This window comes from Doryrhamphus excisus, linkage group LG9, assembly GCF_037039965.1.
Source record: "Doryrhamphus excisus strain RoL-2023G ecotype Guam linkage group LG9, RoL_Dexc_Guam_v1.1, whole genome shotgun sequence".
Lineage (NCBI taxonomy): Eukaryota > Metazoa > Chordata > Actinopteri > Syngnathiformes > Syngnathidae > Doryrhamphus > Doryrhamphus excisus.
Genome location: NC_136365.1, coordinates 6,948,902 through 6,967,030, shown reverse-complemented (window position 1 = coordinate 6,967,030; position 18,129 = coordinate 6,948,902). Strand labels below are relative to the sequence as shown.

The window sequence follows — 18,129 nt, the reverse complement described above, 5'->3', positions numbered from 1 at the left end:
GTGGCGCTAACAGCCCAGGATCTGGCAATGATACTCAAGTGTAACCGCTCAGCCAACTCCAGCGGCTCCACACCAATCTGGAAGCTCCTCCTCTCCAAGACATCTCATGTGCTCAATAAGTCTTTGGATCTTCTCACCAACATGGTACTGCAATACAAAAATATTGTGATTACTTATTAGAACCACATGTCACATGTACGTATGTTTCAATTTTCAGATGTTTGATCCAAGAAATCCTGCAGCCTCCATAATTTTGGATGCGATTGGAGAAGTCCGTTTGAACTCCTTCCCGGATGCCTACGTTAATGACCCAGACTTCATCAATATCTGGTTCAACCACAGGCTCCGCCCTTTTTTACCTGCAGTTTCCCCAGACTTCCTGTCATGTCTCACAACCAAAGATTTTACCTGCAACACCTACCAAGAAATGTAAGACATTGTCCTCACATCTAGAACACCTTATTAATAATAATATACTAATCACTATTGGACTATTTCTATTGGACTTATTTTCTTTCCCAGTGTGCAGACGCTGAGTCATGTCAAGCCAAACATGAGCATCATCGTACAAACAGCAGTACTGACACGCTTCATTAAGCCCTTCTTAACTCGTAACGATACAGCTGGTGAGTATGCGTTCTTGGTGTCTATGTAACAGCAGGTAATGCAGTCACATACATGATGGATGTACTGTAAGACAAGAACTACAACTGTTCACATACTTGCCTTGCAGTGTTTCTCATACATATATTTATTGGTGGCTGCTCAAGTACATTCTTAGTAGGGGTGTCACAAGACGAGTCACATGTTCATGAGAAGGGATAATACTTTTTAACTTTACTTTTAAGAAGTACAAGTAGAATGAAAACATATATCACAATATATTGCAATATACTAATATAATTAAACCGAGACAAAGAGACTGTATGACTGACACTGTGTGACTATGACACACCAAGGTGCTGAAACCAATGCACAGAGTGAACTCTCTTCCTGCCTGTTTGGAGGAGGGAGATTAGGAAAGCAGGCATCTATGAACATGGCGGTATATCGAAGCCGGCAAAATGATCATGTTCAAATGAATTTATTTTGTTGGATTTTTTTATTACCATCCTACGCCCAGTGTCCACGACAAATCTTCTTGTGTTTTAACCTTGCAAGATCTTGTGATGTGAAATCCTTTCACACCCCTAATTCTTAGGATACCCACTCGTAAACACATTATATTGGGACTGTTTTTGATATAGCTTGTCGTTCCGTACAGTAGATAGCAGAAATTTCATTTGTTTTTACATATTTGTTTTGCTTTTCATGTTTATGGCTCACTTTTTCTTTCCCACAGCATCCATAAAAATCACATGCACATGCACACATGCCGCCCAACTAACCAACCACAAATAGACTGCTGTCCTGATAAAAAAAAAAAAACACTGCATTCGTAATGCTTCTGTGCCTATTTGTGGTCCAGATCCTAGTTGCATCTCACATAGCAACAACAGCGGTGAATGGCTACAGCAGAACTTGGGAGCGTTCTCCCATCTGGTGCTCTTCAGCGAACTGCAGATGCTCCATTCCGGCTTCTCGGCGGTAAATTGCTGACTGACTAAATGAATGATCTCTGTTTTTTTTATGTTTCTTTCATTCCTAAAATCCAGTGTGAACAGACAAAGGGTTTCTTTGAATTTGTGTTTTATGAAGTCATTAAATAACATGTGAAATTGTTTATAATTATTAACAGCCAGTCAAATAATGAAATTGTGACATTTGTATGGCAGCTAATAATGAATTATTTAATGTGAAATATATAAACTTCATAGTTGATCTATACATTTTGAGGTCTATTAATGAAATTAATTTGTGAAATTATATCAACATAATTGTAAATATAAACATATATTTTATTCTAGTTTAGTTATATATGTGTGTGTATATATACTGTACATATATTTAATATATATAGACAAATGAATTATATATATATATATATATATATATTATACTATTATTATATTATAGATATATATAAATCCAATTCAATTTTAGTCATGTCTTGCTGTAGTTCAATGGCATCATATTCATTTAAATTAGCAAAAAAAAAAACTAACGCAAATATACCTTCATATGTGCCCTTGTTCATGAATACAGATGGAGGCCTTACCACAGCTAACCGTCCGACAGCTAGCTGACGTGGCCTCTACACCAGGTCAGCTGACCACTCCTGCTCAGGTTGCCATGGTGATGGAGTATGTCCCAGACCCACTCCTGCACAACTTCTTTGATGATTTCTCTCCTTCTATCTTGGTGGGTGTGTGAGGAAGAAATTACAATTAGTTCTAAGCAGTGGAACATCTGTATGAAACTATTCGAGCGGCTGTCACCTCACATGTTCTACAGGGTCATGAAAGCGACTTCGAAGCCCCAGTGAGGTCAGCTATATTGCAGGTCGTGTTCGATCGAGCAAACCTCTCCCATTCGTCGGTCGATGATTCTGTCGTCTTAGTGTGGCTCCGCAATCGATTGCAACCCTTACTGGTGGAGTTGTCTCATCTGCACGTTTCACCGTTCTTTGAGATACTGGCGGGAAGGAGCTGCAGCCTCGAGCAGGAAGGGTACGAACCAACCTATTGAATATTGAATCTATTATTACTGATTGGTGACCACTTCAAACTGTTCTATATTTGATCCATTTCAGAGTCAAGGACCTAAACATGCACATATCCAGTCTGAGTAGCGTTACACAGAAAGAAATACACAACCACATCGTTCAGGCTCTCAAAGGTAAAGGCGCCATTTTAATGTAAACTATGCTGACACGTGACAATATACTGTATTATTGAATTTCTCAGTGACAATGTATGCATCTTAACAAAATTCAGGTACTTCAGTGGCTTTCTACAGGGATAAAGAAGTTCAATTTGGCCATGGTTTAAATTATGATGATGCCTTATCTCCCTTGGCAAATAAAGTTAAATAAAGAAAAGCTTAATAATGAGACGAAAGTCACAGAATATTTTTTCCAATTAGAAAAATAACAAACAATTGTAAAATTGTAATATTGTTATAGTACTGTATTAACAGTTTTAATATTGCTAAAATCGTTATTATAGTTAAGTCTTACAAAATAATGTTGGATTATTACAACTAGTCTAATTATAAACAGAAAAAAGTACAAATTTAATGAAGTTATTTTGACAAAAACACATAATAACATATATACTACAATAACATTGGAATATTACCAAAAAATGCAAGACCATCCTTCTGATTTACATGACATTAATTACTTGAATTTTTTCCACTACAGAACCAGTGCCTCTCCGTTGCTATGTCAACGACCAAAGTTACTATGAATTCCTGCAGAGTTGGTTCATGGGCTTCCAGTTGCCCAAACTGACCACCTTCCTGTCCCTCATGCCTGAGGACCGCATGGAGCAGGTTTGTGTCCACAAATAAGACCGTCATGGACAAATCAAAGAGGCTAATGATGATATTTACCTCTTGTTTGTTATTGTGACTCAAGTTGGTGAACTCCATGTCTCCATTTGATCTTGGCAACTACCTCCGTCATACTGACATTGTTGACGATGATACCAAACTTTGCTCCATCTTCAGCACCTACCACTTGACACCCTCGTTCCTGGAAATGGTGTGTTAATATTTAAACATGGGTACAGAAATACAGTAATCACTGTGATGACCTAACCGCATGACTCTACATCGCAGGAGACTCTCCCGGAGGGGGTGCGAAAGCCGATGCTGCCGTGCCTCTGGCCCATGGCTCTCAGCAACACCTCAAGATCAGAGGTCAATGCCTGGTTTGACCAGCGTCTCCACAACTACTTGCCATTCCTCACAAAGGATCTTCTCACAAGCAACGAGACATACAACGCCTCCTGTGTCGCCTTCCAGAAACTGTACATTTTCCAGTTTGTTTTCACCACACTGGTTTGAAGATCTAAATTTGATGTTTTTTTATTTCGTTTCAGTGTCTCAGTTCTAGGTGAATTCAACTACACTGATGTGAATTTTGTGAGACAAGACGTGTATGACACCATCACAACCTTCCTCAACTCAGGTCAGTGCAACTTTTGGGTCACCTTTCTTTTTAAAATATTTAGTGATAACTAACTCTATGAATTGTAACTATAAAATGATGCCCTAATATGGTAAACAAAGCAAAGCAAATGTAGTTGATTGGTAATTATAATCATTGTCCAACATATTATGATTGCCAGCTTGTAAAGCCCTTTGAGACTTTTTTGTGATGAAAGGCTGTATAAATAAACTTGACTTGAATATTGTAAATTGAATCCTCCAATGAAGTAATTTTTAAAAACGATCATTATAGTAACGGTGCCACGGTGTTACGACATAAGCAACCCCGAGCTGAACTCAACAGCCTGGTTTGCTGACTACATTGGACCCTTCTTTGAATTCATCACTTTGGATGATTTGCTTTTCACATTTGGATCTGCTGAGGTACAGCCATATATATATATATATATTTAGCTTAGTGTATGTATTCTATGTAAGCTATATGAACATCTATTTAAACCATCTTTGCCTCTTTGCTGCAGTTCCTCCAGGTGTTCACCGTGGACCTCCGGAACATAGCCATCTTCAACCAAACCGTACTACCTGACAACGTCACCAGCTACTACACAGAGCTGCTATATACCCAGGACAACAACTTCAACCCTATACTGTGAGTGACGGCATCATTGTTTTGATGCCACCACATACATAAACATTGATCACATTATTGTACACACAATTAGAATATCGCAAAGAATTCTTAAAGACATTTTAGCCACTTTGTCATTGCAGCCTTCCACTGCAGCTTCGCTGCTTTGTGCCAGGAATGGCCTTTAACCAGCTGTCACCGGAGGAAAGTATGATAGTTCTGCACAACCTGACCACCCTGTGCACCGACCTGGACCCCCAGGTGAGCTGTAGCATTGTGTATAAATATGACTTGGACTATGTTTTTCTGAGGGAAACATTTCAACTTGTAACAAGTTTAGAACTATGAGATGGTAATGTTCACTCATGTCAGTCATTATAAGTTAACATTTAAAAACATGTTGAATTATATACATTTTGATATGTATGTCGCACCTGGCTATACTGTATGTCCCCAGGCCACCCGAAAGTGCGATTTATAGTCCAGAAATTATGGTACTGCATAAAACGGCTGCTGTGAATACGATTGTATATAGAGGACTTAAATGTTCTGTAATTGTTCATCTTAGGAGTATTATGTCCATAATATGCCACATTTATGTTATTAAAACACTTAGGAACTGTTTTGTTCTGTGAAAAAATGCCCAACATGTTTGCTTTAAGCATATTAATATTTCATTTTTAACCGATAGGTGGCTTCTGCTCTGGCGCATAACTTTGGGAACACCATTGATGCCTCAGTTATTGCATTGCTCGGGAGTGAAAGCACTGGCATTTCCCAGGGTCAGATCCAAACCATCAAACCCGAAGACCTACTTCTTTCTCTAGACATCCTAGGCAATGTGTCCGGCTGGAATGAAGGTCAGGCCAGGGCCATTATCCTGTCTCTCACATCTTCAGGGCTTTTGCAGGTAGCTCTCTCACATATGGAGCACACTTGATTTTAATTTGTGATATTATCACCGACGTTATGTCTTCTTTGTCTCAAAAGATCAATAACATATCATCGCTGTTTATGCTGGGTTCCCTGATCATCGGGGTACCCACAAACACCTTTATCAATATCAACGGCTCCCAGCTGATCACCGCATCCCAGAACCCCGTGTTCCTGTCGCACCTTATGACTGCACCACCAATTATCCAACAGATCTTTGCGTTGCAGGTTTGACCCTTTCGTGGATTTCTAAGTCTATTTTGGACTGAAATGGAAGTTTACCTGGGAGTGTGAACCTTTTTTTTCCCCCTAGATCATCTCAGTCGACAGCGATAGTGACGTTATCATAGAGAACGTTCCTGACAGTTTGGCAACTGAGATCCCTCCGTCTCTGCTGCTGGGCTTGAGCTCAAATAAGAACATTATCACCAAGCTCAACAGCAAGAAATGGAAACACACGCAGGTGGGAGATCCTGGAAAAAAAAACCCACTGCTGTCGTATACTGTATAATGTGTTTTGTTGTTGTCACAGGTTGAACTGTTCTTCGATGTTGTCGCCAAAGAATCAGCAACAACACTGCTCGGAACTCCAAATAAGTGAGTTTTTCATTTTTTTCTCTTCATCTTAAAATATTTTAATCACTGACTGTGCCTGTTTGCCTTCAGTTTGTCGTCATCTCTGCTGCAAGGCTTCACGTGCACCAGCGTGAGGGATTTTTCAGAGTTGCAAATCAACAAGTTGATCAAAGCGTGCCGCAGATCAGGCAACAACAAGGTCAATCTGGTGGAGACACAGGTGAGAGAGATTACCTCTACCAATGAGATAATAAGGAGAAAACTCCTTAAATGATTCAAATGCATCACTTGCAGCTACTGCCACTGCAAAGTTAATAAAAAAAAGTGACTGTACATTAAGAGGTTGCCTGCAGCCACAGTGTGTGTGCATGTTTTTTGAAGCAGTGCTAATTACAGACCCTTATTTGTTTTTGTAGACCATGCATGTTTAAATGTTTTAAATGCTTTTTGTTCTCCTGACAGCTAACCTGCATGTACAATCACATCAAAAACGAGCTAGATTTCACCGGATTTGAGCTTTACCCCCAGGATGTATTGCTGTATTATGAGTAAGTGCATTATTATTTTTATCATCTCTCTGGTTTTGCACAGTATGCAGTGTTCATGTTGGTTTTGTCATTTGGCCCTCTGCAGTTATTCCCTCGTGCCAACGGCCAGCTGCAAGTTGTACTTTGAACAGCTATCAGAAGCAGACTTCTTCATCTTCTCCACGGTGCTCGGCTACAAACGCGATGCTCTGTTTGCTAATGCCAGGAACTGTCTGGTGAGAAGTATGAGATATTGTGGGTCAACTGGGATGTAGTTATTGTTTGTGTGTTTAGTTTTAAAAATCTTTTATTGATTATTTTCTTTTCTTTTAAATCAAATTTCTCTCTTCTCTTTTCAAGAATATCGTCAGCACAAGCTTGACCAAGAATGACATATCTGTGCTAGGAAACATGTGCTGTATTCTGGACAGCTCATACATTAACACCTCCGATTCGTCCATCTTGGATAAGCTGCAGCACTGTTCAGATCTCACGGCAGATCAAGCTGCTGCTGTAGAAACTTTACTGCAGAGCGGGAACACACCACTCGGGTACGACAGGGGCAGGGATGCTAAAAAGTGAACTCCTTACTCATGTATTTTGTATCAGAAGATAATGTGTTGTGTGTTTTTGTATTCAGAGCTCCATCGAACTGGACCAAAGCCACCTTGGAGGAGCTTGGAAATTTACCTCTTTTTCTGACATCTAACTTCTATAAAATCTTTAACAAAGTACGTAGCAAATGTACTGTATGTATTCTTTTGACGTATTGGGTGATTATTTATGCGTCTCTTCTGTTTTGGTGGTGAAGAAAACAAAACGGAGTTTCTTGAAGGACTTCCTGGAAGAGCTTAGGAAAAACGGTGTGGGCAGACAAAAGCTGAAGAACTTGAAGAGAGAAATCAGATTGTCCAATAAAAACAAAGCAAAGCGATCTGTCGGTTCGTCCATTTTTCCTGATTTTAACGTTTACCTCTCCCAGAGCGACATTCTCTGTTGATTCAGGAGCTTTTGTCTTTGTTTCTACTGTAGCAAACGAGTGTATTGTGGGGGAAATCACACAAGTGACCATCAGCGATGAGACCTTCCCGTTTGACTATGATGACATCAACCAGTTCAACTGCTGCCTCAGTGCTGCCACTGTCAGGAACAACCTAGCCGCCATCATGGAGAAAGTGGACCAGGACGAATACCTCAAGATTATTCTTGGAAAGCTACGAGAGGTATGCCAAGCTATTAGCTATAATACTGTAAATACTGTAAACCCCGCCTCTCGCCCAAAGACAGCTGGGATAGGCACCCCCCCGTGACCCTCGTGAGGATAAGCAGTATAAAATGAATGAATGAATGAATGATTCATGCCAGCATCATGTCCCTATTTTCCATGTGCCAATAACGGATGACTGTTTTTGTTTATGTTTGTAGGCATACGCCAACCATTCAGCCATCCCAGAGGATCAGGTCAGCCTCTTAGGCCCGGCGTCACGTCAAGCAACCAGCGCTGACATCAACATGTGGACCATCACCCTGATTGACACACTGTCTTCTCTAATGGATCCTTCCAATGGGCCATGGGACCCTAACCTAGTATATAAATAAAACACAATATATAAAATATGTAGTTACTTGACTATTTCTCTAAAAGACCTGTGTGATTACCCTTGCAGGCGAAGGAGATCATCTCCAAATATCTGGTTCATGACGGCAACACCCTCAATACCGCAACGCTCAATGCCATTGGAGGAGAAAACCTGTGTACCCTGGATGCCAGTGTCCTCCAGAGTATCTCACCACACAATCTCGGGTATTTGACTTAATTTATTTTGAACATGCATACATGTTACATTGGAATACGTGGCATATATACGTAACTTTTTTAGTGTGTAAATATCACACATATTTGAGCATTTCTTATTTTTACTAATTGAGCCTCATTGTATTTCCTGTGTTATTTACAGTTGTGATAAACGCACATGCAGCATATTCACAGTATAAGTTACATCACTAATTCTCAAGCTGGTGGTACTCAAGAACACTCGTGTTTTTATGGCACTAATGCCATGTGCCAATGCCTAGACATGCCGCATATTCAAAGCTAAACCATGTTAAACGGTGGTACTTGCAATGTAAAGTTAAGTACCTATCTGAAGCTTGGTTGTGTCTCCTCTAGAAACGCGACTATCACTATATCCAACTGCACTCTGGAGAAAAAGCAAGCTCTCTTCCCCATCGCCAGAGAAGCTTTTGGAGTAACCACCACCCGTGTCACTATCCCCACAACTGAGTACCAGCTCATAAAGCCTTATCTTGGTAAGCAAACAGGACACCTTTACATACTGTACAGTACATGATCTTGTGTCTTAACATTGAAAGGGCTTACAGCCTGATTGATCTTTGTTACCCCAAACTTCAGGGGGAGCACCACTGAATTACATTCAAAGTCTGGTCAACTCTAATGTCAACATGGATTTGGAAACTTTCACTTCATTGAATCCATCCGTTGTCTTGGTTAGTTGATTTTGTTACACTCTTGTCTTCAGGCCCGGCTCGTTTACTTGAGTACTAAAGTCATTCCCCTGTGTTATTTCAGGCCCTGACTGTAAATGAGGTCCGTGGTCTTCTTGGAAGCCACTTGCAAGACTTGAAATCCTATGAAAATCAAGAGTTGGTGATAGCGTGGGTTAAGAGCCAGAGGCAATCTGAGCTTGACACACTTGGGGTGGGGCTTCAGGGAGGCAAAGATGACCCCACAAACTCTCCCAACCCCACAGTGACCCCATCAGGGTCCACTGTCACGTCTCCTGCATCATCTAATGCCAATGGTGAGTATTTGTATTAGTGCTATGAAATTTCTTGCACCAAAATTAAATACAATATGAATTCAAAAGAAATATGAATTAACTAAATTGAAAATATTATTATAATATTATTATATAATAATATTATTTAATTGTCCTTTAATAATAAATTATATTGACTATTTCTGAATCCTTTGGATTTTTCAATATATTGTATTTACTGGTTACTTCAAAGTTGCATATTGATTTGCATGTTGCCAACACAGGAAGATCTGGGCTTGAATCTCCACTGGACATCTGGAGTTTGCATGTTTTCTCTGGGTATTCCGTTTTCTTCCCACATTCCAAAAACATGCATGTTAGGTTAATTGGAGACTCTAAATTGTCAATTGATATCAATGTGAGTGTGAATGGTTGTTTGTCTATATGTGTCCTGTGATTGGCGGGCGAACAGTCCAGGGTGTACCCCGCCTCTCAGCTAAAATCAACTGGGATAGGCTCCAGCATACCCACAAACTTGTGTCTTAACCACAACATGCATTGCCTGGCATCTGTAAAGCTTACGTTTACTATAGAAAATGAGCTGTGTTTACCTTTTTTTCTGAAATACTTTTTCAGCAGATATTTAGAAAAGTTTTAGCTCAAAAAGTCTTCCTTTTCGAGTGGCATCTTTGCATGCATAACAACTGTAATCATTTCCTGTTGCAGGTGGCCACCTACGAGCAGATATCGGCGTGCTCTTCCTCATCCTTGGTGTCCTCATACCGTCAGTCCATGCTGGAGTATGAAGAAGCAACACCTCGTTGATGCTGTTCTTTTTTAAATTATTAAATCAACCATTTTAGAGGGGACCTGTTATGCCCATTTTTCGGCCCTTTGTATTGAGTTGTGGACTCCTATAGAGCAGCTACACACAATAACTCATATAGAAAGCTGTCTAGGTCTTCCAGAATCTGCACCTATTCCAGCTGTATTGCATTGCATTTCCAAAACAGTCTGTTTTAATTTATTCCACCTACGTCCCACCTCCAGGCATGCCCACTGTGATTGGTCACACTCCAAAGCCTTCCATCCTAATAAATGAATATACCATTTGGAGAAAAGTGGCTAGGAGCTACTGGTTGGTGACCCCTGACTTACCGTGTATGAACTCATCGGTGGTTGGAGATGAAGTCTCCAACCACGTCTCTTTAGTTAAGTTAGCTGTCCTTCAAACTTGGAGCAAATTTGTCCTGGAAGCCATTAGTGCTAGCTCCGTGCTAACAATCAGAGCTGTGAAACAGTGGAGCTACAGCTTGTAGCTGGGAACGCCCATATAAGGAAGTCTGGTTCATTGTGACATCACAGGGAGCCAGTGTTAAAAAAAAACAACTCTGAAACCGAGCGTTCAGAACTATCCCAATGTTCTTTCAGGGCTCACTTCCAAATGGCAAACCTTATCTGTAAGCTTGGCATCAAGAAAACAACATTCTAAAAACATTTACAGGCCAGAAAAGTGGAAAAAGCGTAATATCTCCCCTTTATAAGAGGTGTCGGCTATTAGTCATATGATCTATGCTATGTTGTACTGTACATTTTAGATGCCATCAAATGTTCTCAGATTGACTTTATACTTGTTCTCTGCTTATGTGAATAATAAAATAAATCACAGCTTCCATCGATTGCTACTTATGATATTGTCCCTTATTGCTATTATTGAACTAGAATCAGGCCACACAAAAGCAGTCATGTTTTTGAGCTATACAATTAAAGGAAAACACAGGACAACAAAGACAAAAAAAAAAAAACTTTAATCCGTAGAAAGTGGTGCAATAATTCACATGTAAACAACTGCAGCATCTCCATACCTGAATAATTTGAAATAACATTTTTAGTGATTCAAATGGTTTACGTAAAAATAGATTCAGGCTTAATAAAACAAGTGAAAAGTGTTTTTATTTAAACAGGTGGTTTTAATTGTACATGTGCAATTCCAAAAGTCAGCCACTGAATAGCGCTGTGATTTACAAAAGACTGAAGGTGTTTTTAGTAGTAGTCAAGTAAACAGAAAAATAGGTTGCATTATTGGCACCAAGGTTGGCACTCAAATCCTTCCAAATTCTGCTCTATTGTTATTGTTTTTGCTTAGTGTGGTAAAGCTTACACAGGGGACCACTTTGTCAGCGTGTGAATACCTTTCACCACATGTCAACATGGCGTCCACTCAACAATAACTGCAAACAAATGGTCTCTGAGGGATAATACATTAAATTAAACAATTATGTGTTCATTTTGACAGATGTTGCTTCGGTCGTACAATACCAATCATTTTTGTAGTGATAAGGAGCAAGGATTGGTGGCCGCCATCCAGGAAGTATTACCCCTATGATGTCAGCTAGCGTAAATATTATTCCAATTTCTTTCTGCAAAAATAACCACTTGTATTTAATACCTGGCTGGAATCTCGGCCTTGGTGGAGGTCTACACTAGCAAGGAGGGTTCCCCACACTGGTCTGCTCATAATCCTGGTGCCCCCATCGCCCCAAGTACCTGTCAGGATGCTAAATGGCTTCCTCTTTGTGTGGGGGCATCATCTTCTCGCTCCTTCACCTCTGTAGTGTCTCTGAGGGTTTTCAGCAGTATCCTTAGCAGCGTGTTTTCACTGAGCAGGTTCTCAGAGGCGTCCGCCAGCTCCTGCAGCCGCCTCACCGCCTCGCCCAGTTGCCGGCTCTTCTCTCGGTGCTGCTCCTCTAAGCTCTGCCTCTCCTGCTGCAGCTCAACGTTCTGCGCTTGGAGGCTGCGCGCGTCAAACTTGAGGTGACGGTTGTCACGCCACAGCTGAGCCAGCTGGTTAGAGAGCAGCTTGCGGGCACGGTGTAGCGTCCGTACCTCTTCCCGGAGGGCAGACAACTCTGCACGCAGGATGCCATCGGGCCCTGATGAGTCCTTGTCATGTGATGTTGCGGGTTTGTCCATGTAAGACGGCAAGCCAGAATGTTTCAGGATGAAGCGGAGGAGGTTCGGAAGCGTGATGGGCAGATCATCAGGAAACTTCACGCTTTCATGTTTTCTTCAAACACAAACACAACTTTAACTGATTTGATGAATGCTGAGAGATAGCATGCTAGGATTGCTAATAAAATGTGTTCCTTTGTGAATGTTTGAAGGAGTATTACCCTCACCTGTATCGTGGAAAGAAAAGAATGGAGGGAACTTGATACGCCATGAATTCCCACGGGAGGTCGTTCTGTGCAACATTCACCCTGCAGACAAACTTTTATAAGTCTACATTGTCTGTTTGTATAGTTGTGAAAAAACCTACTTGACTTTAAATGGAATTTCTCACACAGCTCAATGTATATAAAACACTCTTTTATTTTCAGGTGTTAGCTGAATTGTCACAAAATGTGAGCACAAGATACGTGCTTGGCATCAAGCAAAACGTCCTTACAGGGATACAAACGGGACTGAATAAGTATTATATTGTTGAGGATATCTGCATTACATGTACAGTAGTATGTAGCCGCAATTGTCACAGAGATGATTTATAGAATCTTAGTGTCCAACCTGGCCACAGTGACGTTGCTGTTCCGCTGCAGCAACCTCGCCAGCTGGATGAAGACATGGTTGAGGGCGGTGCAGAAGCCGCACCACTGAGTGTAGTACAACAGCAGCACATCCTGCAGGAATAATAATAGAAAATATCAATAAAACATATTAGGTCAGAGGGCTTCATGGCAGACTTCTCACCTTCTGGAGGTCCATGATGCAAGGCAGGAAGGAGGAAGTGGTCAGCTCGGTGATGAGCGGCCGTGGAGGCTCAGGCTCCCCTGGCCTTGTGGCTGCGCCTCGCCGCTGGTCCTCCCCCACCAGGTGTCTCTGCAGAAGGCTGTAGGGGGCGCTGAAGTTCCTGATGAAGGCCTCTGGAAGACGAAGAGCAACGTCTGTCTACCTTGGTGTGAGAACTAAAATGTGCAGCTATGACTATCTTGTTATTCAAATGTATAATTTTTATTATTTTTTCATTAATGCTACAGACACAAAACACCATGTTCACAGAAAGGCTTACTAAAAGCATTTTTCTCAATTGCAACGTCCAATATTGGACCTTTGTGTGGTCCTGAGCTCACCTAAGGACTCAGTCAGGGTGTTGGCATGGCTTCGCTGGAGCACATAATGAACCTCGTCCTTCAGGTTGACGATGGCAGCAAACAAGCCATCACTTTGCTCTCCGGTCTCCTGGTGGCGGTGCAAGGAGCTCCTGTTTCTGCCTGGCTCTGCTCCAAGTCGTACAGCCAGGGGCCAATTCAGGTCGATGTCCAGCACGTAAAACCTGAGTGTCCTATTGGTCTGACAGCGAAGCCCCGTGAGGTCATCGCCTTTGGCCGAGGAATTTCTGAATACTTTGGTTTTGTTGAGCTGAGGTACTTTCCTGCAGCAGGCACTATGTTGGCTCAGTGGACTGTAGCTCAGCAGGAAGCTGCTACAAGCCAGAGGCGCTTGGTCAAGGCAGCAGCGTTTAAGGGTAGCTCCCTCTAAAGGCTTGAAGTGGAATGAGCACACATCACACCACACACTGGAGTCAGGGATGATTACAGACTGGCAGCACGGCCAGCTGGAGTGCTGATTCAGCATAGAGTCACAGGAATGATAACGCAGAGCCATGTCTGCTACCTGAGAGTGAAACTGGATCAATCCGTGTGTTCATCTCACATGACAATGTTATCTTTCCATGTCTGCTCACCTGCTGTAGGAGGCCGTCTGGCTTGGAGGTGAGCGGATTGTGCGGCAGGAAAAGCAGCAACGCGGCACCTTTGCTTAGATGCTGTTCCAGTAGATAAGACTTGGTACCTGGAGGCTGCAGCCACTGCAGGACACTCTCACGGTGCTCAAACACCCAGTTGCAGATAGCCTGGGAGGTGAAGTTACGCTCCCTTTTCGGGAAAATCTGACAGTAAAAAATAAGTAACGACTTGAGCTTGATACAATTATTGTTTTGGATGCTGTGGCATGTAAACCAGTGTATTTCACACTGCAAGCATTTTGTTGCTCACCAAAGAAGCGTTCACTCTTCTGTGAAGGTAAACGCTTTCATGCTCTTTCAATGAGATGGCGTCGGCCACATGTCTGTTGGTCACCACCCCGAATCGGATTGTACCCCGAAAATCTGCACCAGCAAAACACCTTCACTTGAGATGTAACTGCCACAAGCACATTTCCCATTGCATATACAGTAAAGTCTCGTTATATCGATATTCTCGGGAGTCGGAAAAAATACCGATATAACCGGACTATCCATATATCCGATCCTGCGCCGAACTGCATTAAAAGTGGGCGGATCTTTGATATGGCATGTAATTTTCTCCTAGCATGCTTTTGTACTACAATACATTTTGTACTACAGTAAATAAAAATAAACTTACGCTGTAGTGATTACCGGTTACCGGGACATAATTCACCCCGGAACTATCGATAGGGAAGGTGTTGCCACCCGGAGGGGTAGGCGCTAGTGACGGGTGTTTTCCGCTGTGTGTGCTGCACTCTGGTGGTGGAAGTGTGAAAAATAAAGTTGACTGGAAGCAGCCGTTCGCCGTGTTCTTTTTTGGTATTAAAATCCTTAAGCAAAGATTGATTTAAGCTGCTTTTGTATCGATATAAGCAGACCAAATTGGCTGGTGGGAGATGAAAAGGGCATCCTAGTAACCGGATTATCATAATAACCGTGTATCGTACTAACGGAGCTAATTATATCATAAAAGACTAGAAATTTGCCGGGAAATGAAAATAGTATCGTAATAAGTAGTAATTTGTTTTAACCGATATCGATATAACGAGACTTTACTGTAATAATAACAATCTCCTTACCTCTTTTTAGGGCCTGCAGGGCAGAGGTCAGATATATGATGTAGCCTGGCGGCTGAGGGGATGAGTTGAAATCGAAGAAACCCACCACTCGTGACTTTGAGGCACAAAAAAACACACTTTAAGAAAACGTTTACATTCAATGTGTGTGACACAGAATGAGCAAACACACGTCGTGACAGCAGAGGTACTCTTGCAGCGCTTCCCTGGTCGGGAGGTAAGTGAGTGGCGTGATGACTCGGAGGATGAAACTTTGCATGTAGGCAGCCACAAACGGACCCTTGTACTCGATGGGCCCGAACCTGCCACACAAAGAACATCTTTTAGGAGTCAAATCCATTACTCATCAATAGAAGCCTGATATTTGTCCAGCTTTTTTCCTATGTTGGGACAAAGCTGACAAATTGTGTGGGTTGCAGCACCCATTTTCACTTAAAATTTGTTTTTGACAAATTGACTGGATACGTTATTTGGGGTCGTCTCACCGTCGGTAGAAGAGATGAATTATGGGATACTGGTAGAAGCGCTTCTGCCTCCTGCACTTGCCTTGACTCCACCAGCAGTTTATGGCTACAAACTGTACCTGAGTTTCACAGAGGGAGACCACATAAAATCAGTAAAGGCAATTTCTTTGGTTTGTTTATTTGTGCCGCGTTCTGCACCTGTTTGGCTAGCTTCTTCGCCACCAGCTGCACCTCCTGTCTGGCGGCCATGGACTGGGCGCACCACGGCGCGTAGAAGAAAACGAAAGATACCTCGGCCACGCTCCTGAGACGCTCCACCTATTTAGGAAAAACAATATAGTAATGCCGACTCACTCACTGATTCAAACATTTCTTCTAAAAGAGAACAAACAAAAGGATCCTACCTGGTCTAGCTGACCCAAGTAGAGGTCCACGACGGGGGATTCAGCGGAGAAGAAGCGCAGCGGCGGTCGAGCTGCTGCCACAACATTTTTCGCACGACTGCAGATAAAAACACAAACTGAGAGTATTAAGCCCCAAATGACGCTCCACAAATAATAAATTAGCTTTACTACGACTTCTGCCACCATGTGTTGAGGTAGACATCATTACCATTACCATCACCATTACACACACACACAACACCTGCAGAGCAGACATGGCATCTGTAAAGCTGAAAGTGCACTTTTCCTTTAACCACGGTAAATGAGGGATTCTTTTATATGAAGTAGATGCACTCTATCCTCCTCTGGGAAAAAAACGTTCTGATACTTTGTTGTAAACTTCTGATCACCTCTTGTTAAGTTTGAATACATAATCCTCCATCTTGGAATTCAAATTCCTTCATTTATTCAGTAGAGCAGAAAAATATCTTGCATTTGACTTGACTGAGCTCTATCCAGCACTGCTGTTCATGTATTTTAATAAAGTTTTTTTTTTAACTTTTTCCTCTGTATGGAAGAGTGGCAGTAACAAGCACATTCAGAGTGAAGAGAGTACTACAAGTGTCTCCCATATGTCATTTCTATGCATTTTATTATCCGATTAACAAGAACAATGGCGTCACATGACATTAAATACATTGCAAAAAGTCATAATATGTAATATTAGTCATAATATAAGTCATACTTTTCGATAGCAGTGCATAATTGGATTTGAGTGGAGGAGCTAATGCCCACAACAGCCCCTAGTTATACCTTTATGTTGCCATTTTAAAACCTAATCGAAGAAAAGTAAGCTTTACTGGTTTGTACCTGCATGTCAACTTGACGGCCAGTACGAGCAGAACTCCGAGGACGATGGCCCCGCAAAGGAGAGCTGGTCTCCGGGCCATCAGACTCAGCACCTGCCGGAGACTCAACCGAGCGCGCCGCATTACAGCCCGTCGGCGGCTACTCGTCCCATTTATACACCCTGGAAGCGGCTCAACAGCGTTTCCATTTACCTGACGTTGGTTCGGTGGACGGCTCGTTTTGGACCGGACACGGGGTATAAGCTGGATTTGACATCAGCGTAGACGGCGTTGAAAGTCCGGCACTCTAACACGGTCAGCACCAACCTTCTTCCACCACGTAGACCTATCACTTCCGCTAAAAATATTAAACATTAAGTCATTTCCGCAGTAATGACGTCAGGGACCGTGTCTAAAAGCTATTTAATGGTTTGACACTTTCATATAGTGGCATGAAAATTGAATAAAAATATACATTACTTTCAAATGCAAGTTATTCTCATTGTTTATATACATGCATTTGATCTAATCAATAATCATTTAATACTCTCGTGAATTATGCGTGTTGGGATCTTCGCACTCTTTATAGACAGTGCCTACGATTTTATGACGACACCAGTTTACACTGTGAAATTGCATGACCACCAGAGGGCGCTTTGTGAGCATCATTGACTAAGACCCAGTGGCGGAAAAAGTACAAAAAGGTATTGTAGTTATAGAAATATTTTTATGATATTGTCTACTCAAGATTAAGTCGAATCATAATTGACTTCTCTTTTGTAATTTTGGATTCGCTTGAATCCCAAAGTTTTTGAATTGGCCTTGAATTGGCTTTTGGAGGTTTGGATTTTTTTCCTCCCTTAACAATAAAAGGTTTCATTTAAACAGTGCATTTTGTGGTCAGTTGTGTTGTTATTGACTAATATTGAAATATTTGTTTGATGATCTGAAGCATTTAAGTGTGACCAACCAGCAAAAAAAACACTTTTTCACAGCACTGCAATTAATACCTGGAAGCTCTTACAGCCAAAGTCTCTTTTAGGATATCGGCAGCATAAAACCCTGATGGGAGCAT

The 18,129-nt window shown here is 41.7% G+C and overlaps 2 protein-coding genes across 3 annotated transcripts; one reads left to right on the top strand and one right to left on the bottom strand.

Moving 5' to 3' along the window:
• The first annotated feature begins 3 nt into the window (after positions 1-3).
• On the top strand, positions 4-11,179 carry LOC144899804 (uncharacterized). Its single transcript, XM_078793334.1, has 31 exons — positions 4-144; positions 218-429; positions 523-626; positions 1,469-1,587; positions 2,146-2,301; positions 2,395-2,609; positions 2,693-2,778; positions 3,305-3,435; positions 3,521-3,646; positions 3,724-3,914; positions 3,987-4,075; positions 4,349-4,479; positions 4,578-4,705; positions 4,828-4,945; positions 5,376-5,594; positions 5,675-5,845; positions 5,931-6,080; positions 6,150-6,214; positions 6,284-6,413; positions 6,656-6,741; positions 6,827-6,956; positions 7,081-7,271; positions 7,361-7,451; positions 7,532-7,661; positions 7,753-7,943; positions 8,146-8,307; positions 8,388-8,524; positions 8,891-9,030; positions 9,134-9,228; positions 9,311-9,542; positions 10,227-11,179. Exons 1-31 carry the CDS (start codon positions 28-30, stop codon positions 10,304-10,306), a joined length of 4,323 nt encoding a protein of 1,440 aa, XP_078649460.1. The 5' UTR covers positions 4-27; the 3' UTR covers positions 10,307-11,179.
• Positions 11,180-11,290: 111 nt separating this feature from the next.
• txndc11 (thioredoxin domain containing 11) lies at positions 11,291-17,421 on the bottom strand. Of its 2 annotated transcripts, XM_058090734.2 has the most exons (13): positions 17,077-17,421; positions 16,228-16,324; positions 16,022-16,141; positions 15,845-15,942; positions 15,532-15,661; positions 15,363-15,456; positions 14,552-14,664; positions 14,242-14,445; positions 13,628-14,171; positions 13,248-13,420; positions 13,065-13,177; positions 12,680-12,760; positions 11,291-12,567 (listed from the first exon to the last, which is right to left on the bottom strand). In XM_058090734.2, the coding sequence occupies exons 1-13, from the start codon at positions 17,196-17,198 to the stop codon at positions 12,051-12,053; spliced, it is 2,406 nt and encodes an 801-aa protein (XP_057946717.2). In that variant the 5' UTR covers positions 17,199-17,421; the 3' UTR covers positions 11,291-12,050. The 2 variants fall into 2 exon arrangements, with proteins under 2 accessions (XP_057946717.2, XP_057946726.2); XM_058090743.2 differs by lacking the exons at positions 15,845-15,942; positions 16,228-16,324; positions 17,077-17,421 and having other exon boundaries at positions 16,022-16,140.
• Between the last annotated feature and the right edge of the window lie 708 nt (positions 17,422-18,129).

Bases quoted from the DNA above. Each gene is read 5' to 3' on its own strand.
- LOC144899804 (XM_078793334.1), top strand. From the start codon at position 28: ATGATACTCAAGTGTAACCGCTCAGCCAACTCCAGCGGCTCCACACCA. The intron at 2,610-2,692 runs GTACGAACCAAC...GATCCATTTCAG, and splicing joins TGCAGCCTCGAGCAGGAAGG to AGTCAAGGACCTAAACATGC. The intron at 8,308-8,387 runs GTATATAAATAA...TTACCCTTGCAG, and splicing joins GGCCATGGGACCCTAACCTA to GCGAAGGAGATCATCTCCAA.
- txndc11 (XM_058090734.2), bottom strand. From the start codon at position 17,198: ATGCGGCGCGCTCGGTTGAGTCTCCGGCAGGTGCTGAGTCTGATGGCC. The intron at 16,142-16,227 runs GTAGGATCCTTT...TTTCCTAAATAG, and splicing joins ACTTGGGTCAGCTAGACCAG to GTGGAGCGTCTCAGGAGCGT. The intron at 15,457-15,531 runs GTGTGTTTGCTC...TGTGCCTCAAAG, and splicing joins AGTACCTCTGCTGTCACGAC to TCACGAGTGGTGGGTTTCTT.